At 48.4% G+C, this 16,730-nt stretch overlaps 1 protein-coding gene across 3 annotated transcripts in view; it reads left to right on the top strand.

Moving 5' to 3' along the window:
• The first annotated feature begins 15,870 nt into the window (after positions 1-15,870).
• SCARB2 (scavenger receptor class B member 2) overlaps positions 15,871-16,730 on the top strand; it is a 37,329-nt gene continuing 36,469 nt past the window's right edge. Inside the window, exon 1 of one of the 3 annotated variants that reach the window (XM_045018579.1) lies at positions 15,871-16,314. In XM_045018579.1, the coding sequence (XP_044874514.1) occupies positions 16,198-16,314 (117 nt within the window). In that variant the 5' untranslated portion in view covers positions 15,871-16,197. The remainder of the gene's footprint in view (positions 16,315-16,730) is intronic. The other 2 variants (XM_045018578.1, XM_045018577.1) reach the window with 2 other exon arrangements.

Raw genomic sequence — 16,730 nt, 5'->3', positions numbered from 1 at the left:
TACAGCGAAATCAGGTTGAGAATGGGACCTGATGAATAGAGTGTAGCTAGGGTATTGAGCGGCTTCACTGCTTATTTCCTTGCTTGTTTGTCTCCCAGGGGGATGTGCAGTCTAGCAACATTGAACTGATTTCAGTTGGTGAAGCTTTTGCTGTGGGAATTTTCATATCTTGGCTCACCTGCATTTGGGGCTGCACTGCTATGGAGAGTCTATGATGTACCGATGCCTTGGTACAGAGACAGTCAGCTTCCTACAGCACTGCTGGGTACACTGGGGAGCTGAAGCAGCAGCACCAAGGGAATGATTCAAGGGCTGATGACTTGGTTCGGAGACAATGAGCTCTTCCCCCCACCACTCCACCTTCCAGTCTCCACGCAAAGCAACCCTCCTCCCCCAAGTCCCTGACACACACATGCACATACAACGTCTCTTTCCTGCTGTCTCCATCCACCCCAGCTAAATCCATCTGCTTTCTCTGCATTCCTGCTGCTGCCCAGGCTCGCTGGACTGTGTACAGAGGCAGCTGGTGAGTCAGGAGGCAGCAAGTGAAAACAGAAGTAGCTGGCAGATGGGCAGGGTTGTGTTGGCTAACCTTGGCATCACTAGATGTGATGAGTAAGGGAAGTGCTGTGTGTTAAATTTTAAAGTTTCTAATGTGACCTATGTCCCAGATATTAGAGGGTGTGTGTGTGTGTGTAGCAAATTTCACAAGGGAGCATTGTTAAATGCTTCCCCTGCATAAGTTAGTAAAGATTTCACCAAAAAGATACATAGAAAATTCCACTGTCCCTTGAAAAGTTATTGTGCTAAATGTGGAGATTAAATTCAGCCATTAAGATATGAAACAGAGCAATTTTAGCCCTGTTCTAAATGCAAACCATAACTCAGCCTTAACTATGGAGTCACTACTGATGCCTCCATAACTTGTAGCTAAGTAGGGTGACCAGATATCCCAATTTTATAGGAACAGTCCCCATATTTGGGGCTTTGTCTTATATAGGCACCTATTACCCCCCAACCTTTGTCTTATATAGGCACCTATTACCCCCCCCTTTTTCACACTTGCTGTCTAGTCACCCTATAGCTAAGCCAAGAGGGGAACTGTTATTATGCATACCTCCACCTTTTCATGTTCTCTGTATGTATAAATATCTCCTGTCTGTGTGTTCCATTCTGTGCATCCGAAGAAGTGAGCTGGAGCTCACGAAAGCTCATGCTAAAATAAATTTGTTAGTCTTTAAGGTGCCACAAGTACTCCTGTTCTTTTTGCGGATACAGACTAACACGGCTGTTACTCTGAAACCTGACATAGAATACAGCTTAGCATCTATACACATACATGTTAACTTTAATTCTTTCAAGAATAGTTGGTTCATCTACTATTCTGTAGTATTACAGTAAGTTCCTTTCCTATATGCCAGCTGCTAATCTGTAGTGTATGTGAATAATAAATGAGAATAAAAATATTAAAGTGAAACTTGCTTCCTAGAAGCTGTTTAACCTTCCAGAAATAGTCCCATGTCTCAGCCAAAGACATATAATTATATTATTCATTATTTATATAGTTCCATAAATTTACATGGCAACTTAAAGGCAAAAAAGAAGAAGCTCCACCTTGTGCAGTCACTGATACTTGTGCAAAGAGGGTTTAAAATATCAGTCTTTGCAGGATCAGACAAATGTTGACTTTTTTTTAACTTATAGTCATTTTATATATTCAAGTTTACTAATGATTTAGAGTACATTTCACACCCATGAAAGGTGCTGGAGTAACACTCCTGAAAACATCCCCACAGAGTTGCACCAATATGCCTCGACCTTTATCTCGAGATGCCACCTCTTGGACTGGGAGGATAGTTCATAGCCCTGTATGTTTGTATTCTCTATGGCCCACTCAGTCCTTGGCCACTGGACTGAGACTTCCAGCAAGGGAGCCAATTAGGGCACTTTGTGATGGCGGATTTGTTAGTCACTGGGAGACTGGCCTGTGAAGGACTTGGAAGATGCTGTAATATTTTATGAAGCGACAAAAAGTCCTGTGGCACCTTATAGACTAACAAACATTTTGGAGCATATGCTTTCATGGGTGAATACTCACTTTGTCAGATGCATATAGTGGAAATTTCCAGAGGCAGGTATAAATATGCAGGCCAGAATCAGTCTGGAGATAACGAGGTTAGTTCAATCAGGGAGGATGAGGCCCTCTTCTAGCACCAAAGGAAGAGAAACCGCTTTTGTCGTTGGCTAGCCATTCACAGTCTTTGTTTAATCCTGAGCTGATGGTGTCACATTTGCAAATGAACTGAAGCTCAGCAGTTTCTCTTTGAAGTCTGGTCCTGAAGTTTTTTTGCTGCAGGATGGCTACCTTTAAATCTGCTATTGTGTGTCCAGGGAGACTGAAGTGTTCTCCTACTGGTTTTTGTATATTGCCATTCCTAATATCTGACTTGTGTCCATTTATCCTTTTACGTAGGGACTGTCCAGTTTGGCCGATATACATGGTAGAGGGGCATTGCTGGCACATGATGGCGTAGATAACATTGGTGGATGTGCAGGTGAATGAACTGGTGATGTTGTGGCTGATCTGGTTAGGTCCTGTGATAGTGTCACTGGTGTAGATAGGTGAGCAGAGTTGGCATCAAGCTATGTTGCATTAGTTGGTTCCTGAGTTAGAGTTACTATGGTGTGGTGTTGGGTTGCTGGTGAGAATATGCTTAAGGTTGGCAGGTTGTCTGTGGGCGAGGACTGGCCTGCCTCCCAAGGCCTGTGAAAGCGAGGGATCATTGTCCAGGATGGGTTGTAGATCACTGATGATGCATCCTCCCTGATTGAACTAACCTTGTTATCTCTAGACTGATTCTTGCCTGCATATTTATACCTGCCTCTGGAAATTTCCACTATATGCATCTGATGAAGTGAGTATTCCCCCATGAAAGCTTATGCTTCAAAACGTCTGTTAGTCTATAAGGTGCTACAGGACTCTTTGTCGCTTTTTACAGATCCAGACTAACACAGCTACCCCTCTGATACGTAATATTTTATGACTATTGTGACGGGTTGGATCACAGAAAACCTCTTGGGAACTGTCAACTGATGTGCTGAGACTACCTCTGAGCCAGTTTTCCCTGGCAGCTTGGAACTTCAGTGCCCTGCCTGATTTGAGCCAGACACGCTAGCCTGCTGCAAACAGTTGTGCAGACCCAGGTCTGAACAATGTCCCCCAAAAGCTGCAGGCTTAACTGAAAACAGCTTAAGAAGTGTTCCTGTCTCAAGCACTCAGATGCCCAGCTCCCAGTGGTAAACCCCAAATAAATCAGTTTTACCCTGTATAAAGCTTATACAGGATAAACTCATAAATTGTTCGTCCTCTATAACACTGATAGAGAGATATGCACAGCTGTTTGCTCCCCCTCCCCCCAGGTGTTAATACATATTCTGGGTTAATTAATAAGTAAAAAGTGATTTTATTAAATACAAAAAGTAGGATTTAAGTGGTTCCAAGTAATAACAGGCAGAACAAAGTGAATTACCCAGTAAAATAAAATAAAACACGCAAGTCTACGCCTAGTACAGTAAGAAAACTGAATACAGATAAAATCTCACCCTCAGATGTTTCACTAAGTTTCTATCACAGACTGGATGCCTTCCTAGACTGGGCACAATCCTTTCCCCTGCTACAGCCCTTGTTCCAGCTCTGTTGGTAGCTAGGGGATTTCTCATGACTGCAGCCTCCTTTGTTCTGTTCCACCCCCTTATATATCTTTTGCACAAGGCAGGGATCCTTTGTCCCTCTCTGGGTTCCTGTCCCTCCTTCTAAATGGAAAAGCAACAGTTGTATTTCAGTACCAGGTGACACGGTCACATGTCCTGTGAGACCCCCCAAGCCTTCATTCCTCCCAGCCTGACTCACAGGAAGGCCTGCAAGCAAACAGAGACATCCACAGTCAATTGTCCTAGTTGATGGGAGCCACCAAGATTCCAAACCTCCATTAATGGCCCACACTTTGCATAATTACAATAGGCCCTCAGAGCTATATTTCATATTTCAAATTTCAGATACAAGGATGATACAGACATACAAATAGGATGATCACAGTCAGTAGATTATAAGCTTTGTAATGATACCTTACAAGAGACCTTTTGCTTGAGGCATATTCCAGTTACATTATATTCACACTCATTAGCATATTTTCAAAAAATCATATAGAGTGCAACGTCACAACTATTACATGTTCTGTCTGAGGGTTTGATTATAGTTGTGCAGTTTGCTAGATGATTACAGAGAGATTCATTCTAGCAGGAGTTGTATTGCAAGTATGGAGGAAGGGAGACCATAAGCTCAGATAGCATCATTCACCAATACTGAAAAAAATAATACGGTGCCAATCCCTTTGAAGTTTACCTCTGACCATGTTGAGTTCAACAGCTCTTGTTTGGTATGTAGGAGGGAGGAATCCAGGTAGGAAACTGAAACAAAGAGCTTGGGAATGGATAAAAATGGTCCCTGAGCCCCTAGGACACAAGGGAGAGAGACATGGAGACTACTGTGAAACACACTGAACCCCAGTCCTCAGAGGTGGGGTGTCTGGAGAAGCGAGGCCTACCTGTACTTTAGATAAGACAGATGCATGTAGACTGTTTGTTGTGTTCAAAGTTCTTTTCTTGTGCTTTGATGCCCACCGTGGAGAGTAAACAATACTTGGTTTTGCAAAGGCCGTTTTATGTCACTGTATTCACATACTGGCCATAGCTTCCGAAGGGAAGAATTGCAGGGCTCGGACCAAGTCGGGCCTGCTGGGGAATCACAGGGATCTGTATCCTGGTTCCCAACTCTGAGAGTGGGATACTGCTAGATTCCACTCCAGGGATATGAAGGCCTACAGATGAAAATATAGAGGTCTAAATCCCAGAGGGGTTGCCCTTGGACAACAAGCAGAGGAGGCTAGAGGTACAGCTGGCCCTGAACTGTGACACAGACCCAGGGCCGGCTCTAGACCCCAGCGCGGCAAGCACGCGCGTGGGGCGGCCCTTTCCCGGTGGGGCGGCAGGCTGGGCCGGCGGACCTGCCGCAGTCATGCCTGCGGGAGGTCCACCGGAGCCCCGGGATGACCGGACCTGCCGCAGGCATGACTGCGGACGGTTCGCTGGTCCCGCGGCTCGGCTGGACCTCCCGCAGGCATGACTGCGGCAGCTCAAGTGGAGCCGCCGGACCTGCGAACCGTCCGCAGCTGCGGGAGGTCCAGCCGAGCCGCGCGACCATCCGCAGCCATGCCCACGGGAGGTCCGCTGCTCCCGCGGCTCCGGGACACTTCCCGGGCATGACTGCTTGGGGCAGCCAAAAAGGTAGAGCCGCCCCTGCACAGACCACCAGCAGGACCAATTTTCCAACATCTATCCTTCATTTGTTAAAACATACATAAAACATTTACAATGGAAAGGGGTTGCTTTATGATTAGAGCAGAGGCCTCAGAGTCAGGATTCCTGGCTACTTTTCTGGCTCTGCCACTGAGTTGCTGGTTAATTTACCTCTTTACTAGATTCCCTGCTTGACACACGCCCTTTTGACGATCTGTTGGGGTCAATTCATAGAAGCTGCATCTCTAGCTTAGGTAAGTCATAATTTTTGATCCTTGCTTCTCAAAGATCTTCCCTGTGCATCTGAGGGGAGGATTCCATCCCTGGTTTAGCTTAGCATGCACAGGGGTTCTTGGATTGCTTCAGAGTGTGGAAAGCACTTTGAGATAATGGACACCCTTTCCCCCCAAATGCTTCCACTTGGGGGCATGAGGATTGCACTTCAGATGATAAGCCACAGGTTCTACCTCCAAACTTGGAGGAGCCTCAGAAACCTGTGTGGATACAGAGGTTGCGCAGGAGGATAGGCCTCTGTGTGGAGGCTCCATGCCTACCCACTGATTCTATGTCCTTCCTCCCTAGCAGCATGGAGACATCAGAGCCACACTACCATGGACTCCCACTGGCAACAGTTGCCTGCAGGACCCCTACTTAAAGGGATATCGCCCTGTGGGTGGGGCTCTGCAGAAAAGGTATTACAGCCGCTTGCTATCTGGCCTTTTCTGGGAAATCTCAATGGGACTGAAGTGGAGGATGATGTGCTTCCACACTCGTCCTGTTTCCCACCCTAAGTCTCCCCAGTCCCCTCCCTCATGCAGCTCCCAACCCTGCAGAGAGCCCACCACAGACTACAGTGCAGAGGACACTGCCATAGAGATAGCTAAGCACCTTTTTGTGCATAGGGAGTGAGATTCATGCATAGAAGGGCCTATCTGCACTTGGATATTGGCTCATTTTGACTGAGAGAGTGACACTATCACCACCATTAGTTACTCAGTGAGGCCCCAGTGCAGCAAAGTGTTTTGCTGAGGAGGGATGAGATTATTATTATTTATTATGTTTATTTTGGTAGCGCTTAGGCACCAATCCCCAATTGTGCTAAGCACTATACAAACACAGAGTAATAGACAGTCCCTGCCTCCATAGAGCTTACAATCTAAATAGACAACGGGACGTACCATACAAACAGAAAGACTAGAGGTACGGTTTGCAAACATCATGTAAGTGCCAGAATTTTTTTAGGATTTGTGGGGTGGTATTTTGCTGGGAGGTGTTAGCTAAACAGAAAGACAAAGGAAGGGAGAGAGGATATTGAAGGGAAGTGGGTGAGAAGGCCAGGGCCAGGAGCGAGGGTGGCAGGGTAGGGGAGAAGTGGGAGGGGATGAAGGGAGAGATAGCAGGATTGTTACGGTTAAGCATGTGTTTAAATGTTTTGCTGAATCAGGGCTATCATGCCTTTTCCCATTGGCAATGTCACGCTGAAAGGAAGATAAGTCTCTGCTTGTTCTGTGATTACAACATATTATGACACATTGATCTAGTATTGCACCCACTGTCTTCCCACACTGTACTTCAAGTGTAGAAATTTTGTCAATTATGTACTTTAAAAGTATAATCAACAGTGAGCCGCTTCATATTTATTTTTAAAGGTGAAATAACTTTAACCAAACTAAGACTTCATTAAAGAATCTAGAAAATCTGTATGGCCAAATCGTACAGGTATACTCTCTATGGATAGATCTTTATGAATGAGAAAAATACTAGCACAAACAAGACTGCACAAAAAAGCCTTTCAAGGCTTGATCCCACAAATCCTCAAGCATGTGTACAACTTTCATTAGCTTCAAGGGAGTTTTATTTCTTTGCAGTAATAAATCAAATTTAGTCTTAAGTGATTCAATCAAATCTCAGATTCCAATTTCCATTTCAAATGTGCTGTTACCCTCCAGAACTCCGACTGCCTCAGTGTCCCTGCCTTTCTATTGATTCTCATTGTTTCTAATGTTCAGATAAAACAGCATTTTCTTTAATTGTATTAATACAAAAAGCTTTACCACTATGAACATCAGATTTCACAGGAGAACATTGCATTTAGCTACAAGATTCAGATTTTTTTTTTCCAATTTTGTCTTTGATTTAGAGACTAGGGACTGATTCTCTTCTCACCCAAGGCTTGTCTACAACGGCGAGTTAGTGTGCAGGAAGCCAGAATATGAATCCACAGTGCATTAGCTTGCCACACACTAACTGGCCACGTAGACCCTACTCCTGCTTACTAAAAGTTCCCTGCTGTTTGAAACGGGAGTATGTCAAAGTGCACTATACAACTTTTAGTGCAACCAGTTAGCATGTGGCAAACCTGTGCACTGTAGAGTCACATCCTGGCTTACTCTTCACTAACACACCATGGAGACAAGCCCTTACACTAGTGTGAATCAGGAGTAACTAGGGTGACCAGATGTCCCGATTTTACAGGGACAGTCCTGTTTTTTGGGTCTTTTTCTTATATAGGCTCCTATTACCCTCCACCCCAATTTTTCACATTTGCTGTCTGGTCACCCTAGGAGTAACTCCCCCTAAAACAATGGAATTAGCTGATGTGAAACCAGTTTAAGTGTGAGGAAAAACAGCCCTTTGAAAAACAAAGGTTTTGTTTTGTTTGCCTTCTGGATTTTGAGCCTTTGGGGTTCACATTTGAAGCTTTTCTCTACAACCATGTGGGTTTTTTCTTTTAAATTACTAATGTTGCACCCTCCTTCATTGCAGCAGATGGAATATTTTTGTGGTATGCATTTTTCTGCTTCTTAAAAGATACTAAACCACATTCAACATGTATGGGGAAATTGGAACAACCAAGTTATAATTAATGTAGTTTACCCCCTGAAGTAAAAAAGTGTAAAGATTTTACCGTCAACCTTGTTTAATTTAGTGAAAGCTTATTAGATTTCAGTTGGGGGGGGGTGATTTAATTCTGTTTTCTTATAATGGCTCCAAAATGCAACAACAGAATAAATCATTGGAATATCTTTTTGAAGGCCAGCTCAAGTATAACAAGGAAAGGAAACTCTCATGAGTCCAACCACTGGAATTACAAATTCTCCCCTATACCATAAGAACATAAGAACATAAGAAAGACCATACCGGGTCAGACCAAAGGTCCATCTAGCCCAGTATCTGTCTACCGACAGTGGCCAATGCCAGGTGCCCCTGAGGGAGTGAACCTAACAGGCAATGATCAAGTGATCTCTCTCCTGCCATCCATCTCCATCCTCTGACGAACAGAGGCTAGGGACACCATTCTTACCCATCCTGGCTAATAGCCATTTATGGACTTAGCCACCATGAATTTATCCAGTCCCCTTTTAAACATTGTTATAGTCCTAGCCTTCACAACCTCCTCAGGTAAGGAGTTCCACAAGTTGACTGTGCACTGCGTGAAGAAGAACTTCCTTTTATTTGTTTTAAACCTGCTGCCTATTAACCATATTGTATTATCTCTTGGGGATTCTTCAAGAACAGATGCCTCTTTAGAGATTGCATTAAACACAGTTTTAATGGCCTTTGAAGCAATGCAGCAGAAGTTTGTTTCCACACTAGAAAACTTCTTGTTTTTTAAATCTCATGATTTTTATTTATTTATTATTTTTTTTGGAGGCCTGACTTGTGATTTTTGCATCTTGTGGTTGGAAAACTAGAGCTGCTAGCGCCATTGTTCCCTGCTACAGGAAAGGAGTCCTCTTCATTTACAGGGCTCACTTTCCCCTTGGAAATCACAGGGGCAGGGGCAGCTCCAGGCACCAGCACGCCAAGTGCGTGCCTGGAGCGGCAAGCCGCAGGGGGCACCCTGCCAGTCGCTGTGAGGGGGGCAGGCAGGCTGCCTTCGGTGGTTTGCCTGCACGAGGTCCACCAGTCTTGCGATTTTGGCGGCAATTCGGCAGCAGGTATGCCAAAGCTGCGGAACCAGAGGACCTCCCGCAGGCGCGCCGCCGAAGGCAGCCTGCCTGCCGTGCTTCGGGCGGCAAAATACCTAGAGCCACCCCTGCACAGGGGCCATAATGGGAGACAGCTAGATCAGTAGGCACTGCTGAGGAGAGGGAGCCTTTGCTTTCACAGGGCTCCTTACCCTCTGCAAGAGGTGCCCTGGAGGTGATTACTGAGGGACGCTAGAGCAACACTCCTTAGCTGAGGGCCTTCAAAGGAGAAATCTCTCAATAGTGCATTGGTCTGTTTATTTTTCATGAACAGTTCAACTATATTAGCGCAAGCTGATTTTCACTGAATTATGGCAGAATTTGCTCTCTACAAAATAATGACACGTGAAGGTTAATTCAGTTTTGAGGCAATTTGTGTGTGTGTGTTGATCCTATGACAATGGGTTTTTCCCCCCTTCTGCTCTCCCATCTGGGATATCGTTGTTGTTCCACTTGTTCACTGGTGAAACTTTTAAATGAAGCTTCTTAAACATTTTAAAAACCTTATTTACTTTACATACAACAATAGCTTAGTTATATATTATAGACTTATAGAAAAAGACCTTCTAAAAATGTTTAAATGTATTACTGGCACGCGAAACCTTAAATTAGGGTGAATAAATGAAGACTTGGCACACCACTTCTGAAAGGTTGCTGACCTCTGCTCTAAAGCCACAATGCTGCTTAGCATTTCTCAGAAGCAAAGAGCTTCAAACAATGCTCATCTGAATCAGAATCTCCATGACCCAAGGGCACACCTGTGCAGATGGCCTATAATCAAGCAGCCAGCCAGGTCAAGTCTGAAGGATATGTCTACACTAGAAATGCTACAGTGGCATAGCTATAGTGTAGACACTCCCTACAGGATCAGAAGGGGTTCTCCCGTTGTAGTAAATCCACATCTCCAAGAGGCGGCAGCTAGGCCCTGGTCTACACTAGGACTTTAATTCGAATTTATCAGCGTTAATTCGAACTAACCGCTCAACCGTCCACACCAGGAAGCCATTTAATTCGAACTAGAGGGCTCTTTAGTTCGAATTTGGTACTCCACCCCGGCAGGTGGAGTAACGCTAAATTCGCACTTGCTAGCTCGAATTAGGCTTGGTGTGGATGCTAATCGAACTTAGCAGCTCCGGGAGCTATCCCACAGTTCACCACTCTGTTGACGCTCTGGACAGCATTCCGAGCTTGGATTCTCTGGCCAGCCACACAGGAAATGACCCGCGAAAATTTGAATTCATTTTCCTGTCTGGGCGGTTTGAATCTGACGTTCTGGTTGCACATCGGGGCGAGCTCCGCAGCACCTGCAACGATGCAGAGCTCTCCAGCAGAGGAGTCCGGGCAATCCCAGAATAGAAAGAGGTCCCCAGCATGGACTGACCGGGAAGTCCAGGATCTGATCGCTGTGTGGGGCGAGGAGTCTGTGCTCTCGGAGCTGCGCTCCAACAAGCGGAACGCGAAGACCTTCGAGAAGGTCTCTAAAGCCATGAAAGACAAAGGATACAGCCGGGATGCGATGCAGTGCCGCGTGAAAGTGAAGGACCTAAGACAAGGGTATCAAAAAGTCAGAGCGGCAAACGGACGCTCCGGAGCCCAGCCCCAGACATGCCGCTTCTATGAGGCACTGCATGCCATTCTAGGTGGGTCTGCCACCAGTGCCCCACCAGTGACGGTGGACTCCGAGGACGGAATAGTGTACCGGGACAGTTCCCCCTCCCTGTTCGCCGATGGGGAAGATGAGGAAGGGTCTGTTGAGGACGGCGCAGGCGACATCGAACCCACTCCCGCTTTCCCTGACAGCCAGGATCTCTTCATCACCCTCACAGAGATCCCCTACCAACCGTCCCCGCCCGTTAACCCGGACTCGGAATCAGGGGAAGGATCAGGCGGTAAGTGCTACAAACAGGGATACATTTATTTTTTTAAGAAACAGGGATATATATAAAAAATAGAAATACTATATAACAATTTTTAAATATGAAACTAGACAAACAGCAGGTCTACACAAACAGCAATGGAGCAATAGTCCTCTGGGGATAGTTCAAAAAAGCTCTCAGAGAGCAGCTGGAAAAGCCTCAGCAAGAGGTTTCTTGGGAGAGGTGCTTTATTGGGTGCTCCGTTGAAGCACACTCTTCCGCGCCAGGCCATCCTCAGGTACAGGGGGACCATCGCCTCGACGAGCATGGCAGCGTATGGTCCTGGTCTGTGCAGGGCTTCTGTTAGCATCCGCTCTCTCTGTGTGCGCCTGACACGCCTCAGGGTGATGTCGTTGTGGAAGTGCTGCATCTAATTAGTGGAATTAGTGTACTGTTACTATTGTGCATGGTAGACTTTTACTTTGCATAAGAATGACCCTCGCTTAACAGAGTTTTACTTTGCATAAGAATGACCCTCGCTTAACAGCCACGTGTTGCAGGCCACAGAGGAAACGCATACAGGGGTCTTTCCCGTTCACTGGCGGGAGGTGCCGCATAACGCTCATCTTTTCTGCTTTGCACATTGCCTCCAGCAGGAGAGCACAGCTAAGCAGTAACTGATAAGCACTCTGTACTGTAAGGCTTACCAGGACTTTGTGCAAGAGGGATGCAGCTGTCTCTCCTCGCTTGTGCACTATCCAGTGCAATCGCGCCGCCAATGAGAGCTTATTCCGAAATCTCGGACTAGTTCCGAGATCTCCTGAGACTTGGTTCCCTGTTTGGTCTTCTTAACTGAAACTGACTAGACTGTGTTTACTGTTGGAAAACATGTATTTGTTCAAGGAAATCACCTACTTTTTCGCATCACACAGCTTCGGGTCCTTCCCGGACTGCCCCGCCATCCCCCTCGCAGAGGCTGGCTCAGATTAGACGCCGAAAGAAAAAGACAAGGGACGACATGTTCCAGGAACTGATGGCCAGCTCCAGAGCGGAGGCGGCAGAGCAGAGACAGTCGAGGGAGAGCCTGTGTCAGCAGCATCGCACACACATGGAACGGGAGGATAGGTGGCGGCAGGAAGACCAGCAGGCGACTCAAACGCTGCTTGGTCTAATGAGGGAGCAAACGGACACGCTCCGGCGCCTTGTAGATGTTCTGCAAGACCGCAGTCAGGAGGAGAGAGCCCCCCTGCAGTGCATCTGCAACCGCCCTCCAACGCCAAGAAGTCCTGTCCCCCCCTCACCCAAAGTGACAAGACGGAGGGGCGGTAGGGGCCGTGAGAACTGTCCCTGCACCGCAGCACACCGATAATGTTCGAGACAACTGTCGCGCTGTAAATTTGTACAAGCTCTTTCCTTAAAGCATCAACCAGTCCCAACTCCAAGTTTAAACCCCCCACTGTGTACTACATTATTAAAAGCGGTTTTGTGTTACTGACTGTTTCCGTCATGTTTCTGGTGTCAGAAGACTTTCTGTTGTTCTGTAGGGGGGGGGGGGGTTGTAATTTCACTGCATAGCCCACAGTGCCATGCTACAGACTTGGCTGCAGGGTCAACTGCAGGGCACACACAGACTGCAGTCACTAGGCACCAGGGACAGTCTGTGTGGTGTATGCTGCCCCGGGTCTTTCCTTGATGTGTATGCTTGTGCAGGGTCCTGGTGCCTGACATCCCAGAATGTAAAGGCAGGCTTCCCTTCACATGCACTTGGACCGTAGTCACGATCCTCCCCGGTGCCCTGAGCCCCAAAAAGAGACCTCATCCAGGGGCAGATACTCACCCACAGCATGTTAACCCCTATCCAAAGACGGCACCCCTCGCCCCTTCCTGCAAATCCACCCATCAGTGCACACCTTAACCAGCACAGAGTGCTTCCATGTTTCAACGAAGAAAGAGAAATGCAAAGTCAACGAAAGATTTATTATTAATTACTAAAACATGTCCTTAGTTTTAAAACGTCCTTCGGAACTGGGGGAAACTTGGTTTATGATCAGGCTCTCTTAAAATCAAGTGGACAGTCACAGGTTACCCTGCTCTGCGAGGAAACTCGCTTTCAAAGCCTCCCTGATGCATATCGCTTCCCGCTGGGATATTCTCTCAGCACGGGTGTCTGGCTGATCGTAAACAGCAGCCAGGCGATTTGCCTCAACCTCCCAAGCGGCCAAAAAGGTCTCGCCCTTGCTCTCACAGAGATTGTGGAGCACACAGCAAGCAGCAATCACTACGGGGATATTCTTTTCGCTGATGTCCGAGCGAGTCAGTAAGGTCCGCCATCTCCCCTTGAGACGTCCGAAAGCACACTCCACCACCATTCTGCACTTGCTCAGCCGGTAGTTGAAGAGTTCCTTGTCTCTGTCCAAGGCGCCTGTATAGGGCTTCATGAGCCAGGGCATTAGCGGGTAGGCCGGGTCCCCGAGGATCACTGTAGGCATCTGCACATCCCCAACCGTTATTTTGTGGTCCGGGAAGAAAGTGCCTGCCTGGAGGCGTCTAAACAGACCAGAGTTCCTGAACACACGCGCGTCATGAACCTTGCCCGCCCACCCGACGTTGATGTTGGTAAAACGTCCCCTATGGTCCACCACAGCTTGCAGCACCATTGAAAAGTAGCCCTTTCGGTTAATGTACTCGCTGGCCTGGTGGGCTGGTGCCAGGATAGGGATGTGAGTCCCATCTATAGCCCCACCGCAGTTTGGGAATCCCATCGCGGCGAAGCCATCTATGATGACCTGGACATTTCCGAGAGTCACTACCTTTGAGAACAGTTGCTCAACGATTGCGTGGGCTACTTGAATGACAGCAATCCCCACGGTAGATTTGCCCACGCCAAAGTGGTTCGCTACTGACCGGTAGCTGTCTGGCGTGGCAAGTTTCCAGAGGGCTATGGCCACTCGCTTCTGCACACTCAGGGCTGCTCGCATCCTTGTGTCCTGGCGCTTCAGGGCAGGGGACAGCAAGTCACACAGTTCAAGGAAAGTGCCCTTACGCATCCTGAAGTTTCGCAGCCACTCTGTGTCATCCCAGACCTGCAGCACTATGCGGTCCCACCAGTCTGTGCTTGTTTCCCGGGCCCAGAATCGCCGTTCCACACCATGAACTTGACCCATTGCCACCATGATCTCCACTGCCCGGCGTACCCTGCTTTCTGAGAGGTCTGCGCCACTCTCCTCACCGTGCTGCCGGAGCCTCCTCGCCCGGTTTCTCAGCATCTGACTGTGGAAGAGGTGGACGATAACGTGCGAGGAGTTGACAACGGCCATAAGTGCAGCGATGATCGCAGCGGGCTCCATGCTCGCAGTGCTGTGGCGTCCGCGCTGTAACCGACCAGACAAGGGCGCGAACAGATTTCCCGCCGGCGCTTTCAAGGAAGACAGGGAGGGCGGGATTGACGGTTCAATGACGACACATTTTTTCCCCCAGCATGCATTGGGGGGAAATCCCACAATTCCAATGGGCAGCGGGGAGTGCGGGAACTGTGGGATAGCTTCCCACAGTGCACCGCTTCCAAAGTCGAAGCTGGCCCCGTGAATGTGGACTCAGAAGTTCGAATTTGTGTATTTAGTATGGATACACAAATTCGACTTCATAAGGTCGAATCCACAAATTCGACTTAAGTAGATTCGAAATAGTCCTGTAGTGTAGACAAGCCCTAGGTCAAGGAAATAATTCTTCTGTTCAAGAGGTGTCTAGACCAGGGCTTAGATCAGCTTAATTATATCACATAGGGCGTGAAATTTTTCACAGCCCTTAGTGATGTAGTTAAACCGTCGTAACTGTGTAATGTGGACCAGCTCCGTAGAATAGCTTACAGTTCTCAAGCTCTTCATGTCCCACCTGTGCTCCATGTGTGGATACTGTACTGACACTGTCATACTCACTCAGTCCCAAGTAAGTCAAATGAAAAGGAATCTTCAGAGAGATCCCCCCTGCCCAGAGCCATCCCAGTGCATTTTTGTCTCTCTCCATTTGATTGTATTTCATGTTCTGTTGCTGTTACTCCCTCAAACTATCTCATCCTGCCAAACTGGCTCTCCCAGCACTAGAAAAAACAGTCTCCATACGTGAACCCACAGATGCAATGAGCTGATCGCTATATAGATACAACCCGCAGAAAAACAGATGGGAATGGCCAGCCAGGTCCAGATCAGAAATCCAGCTCATCCAGTGGCCAGCCCCAGCTGCTTCAGAGGGAGAGGCAAGACTCTTCCAAACTGGGCATTTAGGGTGACCAGATGTCCCATTTTTGGGGTCTTTTTCTTATATAGGCCCCTATTATCCCCCACCACCTGTCCCATTTTTCACAGTTGCAATCTGGTCACCCTGTGGGCATGAAACATTAAGTCTGTGGGACGGGAGGAAACAGCAAGTGTGAAAAATCAGGACAGGGGGATGGCGGGGATAATAGGTGTCTATATTAAAAAAAAAGCCCCCAAAATTGGGACTGTCCCTATAAAATTGGGACATCTGGTCACCCTAGTGGGACAATGCTGCAGAGGGGAGGCCAAGGGCTGGGCATAAGGTGACCAGCGGTCCCGATTTTATAGGGACAGTCCTGATATTTGGGGCTTTTTCTTATACAGGCGCCTATTCCCCCCACACCCCTGTCCCGGGGTTCCACACTTGCTGTCTCATCACCCTGGTGGGGAAAGGCGGGACTAGGGCCTGGCTGCAGCGGCCTCAGCACTGACCAGCCGCCGCGCCACTGCCCTGCGCTCTCCCGCCCCGCCCGATTGCCCAGGAAACCGAAACTCGCCGCATCCCTCCCCGGGCAGCCGCAGCAGCGCCGCGCTCCCCCGGCGGGCGGCGCCTCGGTGCTCGGCCGAGCGGCACCGCCTCAGGCCGCCGGCGCGCTGGCGTAGGCGGAGAGCGGCTGGGGCAGGCTCGGCTCCGGCTCCCCAGCGGCAGTGCGGGCTCTGTGCGTGTGTGTGTGTGTGCGCGGCCGCCGGGCGCCCCCCGCCATGAGGAAGTGCTGCCTCTCCGCGGTGGGGATCCTGTCCGTGACCCTGCTCATCGCCAGCGTCTCGCTGCTGGTGGCCCACGTCCTCCAGAGAGCGGTGGACCTGCAGGTGAAAGAGGTGAGAGCCCCCCGCACCCCCCTCCCTCGAGCCAGGCAGGGCCGGGGGAGGCTTCGCCGCGAGGCTCCTTTGCAAGACGCAGGCGGCCTTTGCTGGCTCTAAATCTAGCGAGGGGCGCAGGGGAGAGGCCGGGGATGGAGCCTGGTGGCTTCCCTCGAGGCCTGGGTAATCCTAGGCAAAGCATCCCTGGAGTCCGGGTAGGGCGGGAGCGGTGCCATGAAATCAGGCTCTGGGTGAGATCTGGAGAGCTTGCCCCTGAGCTGCAACGAGAAAGCTCAGAATAAATGTGTTTTACATCAGGCTGATTTTAAATGTGCTGTTGAAATGCAGCAAAAAAATCCTTTGAGACTGCAAGGGCTGCCTTTAAAAAAAACAAAACCACCCTGTGTTAATAAGCCTCCCCCTCCCCGGGGAAG

The sequence above is a fragment of the Mauremys mutica genome, chromosome 5 (assembly GCF_020497125.1).
Source record: "Mauremys mutica isolate MM-2020 ecotype Southern chromosome 5, ASM2049712v1, whole genome shotgun sequence".
NCBI classification, from domain to species: domain Eukaryota; kingdom Metazoa; phylum Chordata; order Testudines; family Geoemydidae; genus Mauremys; species Mauremys mutica.
Note: the sequence above shows the minus strand (reverse complement) of the source record. Positions and strands in the feature narration are given on the sequence as shown.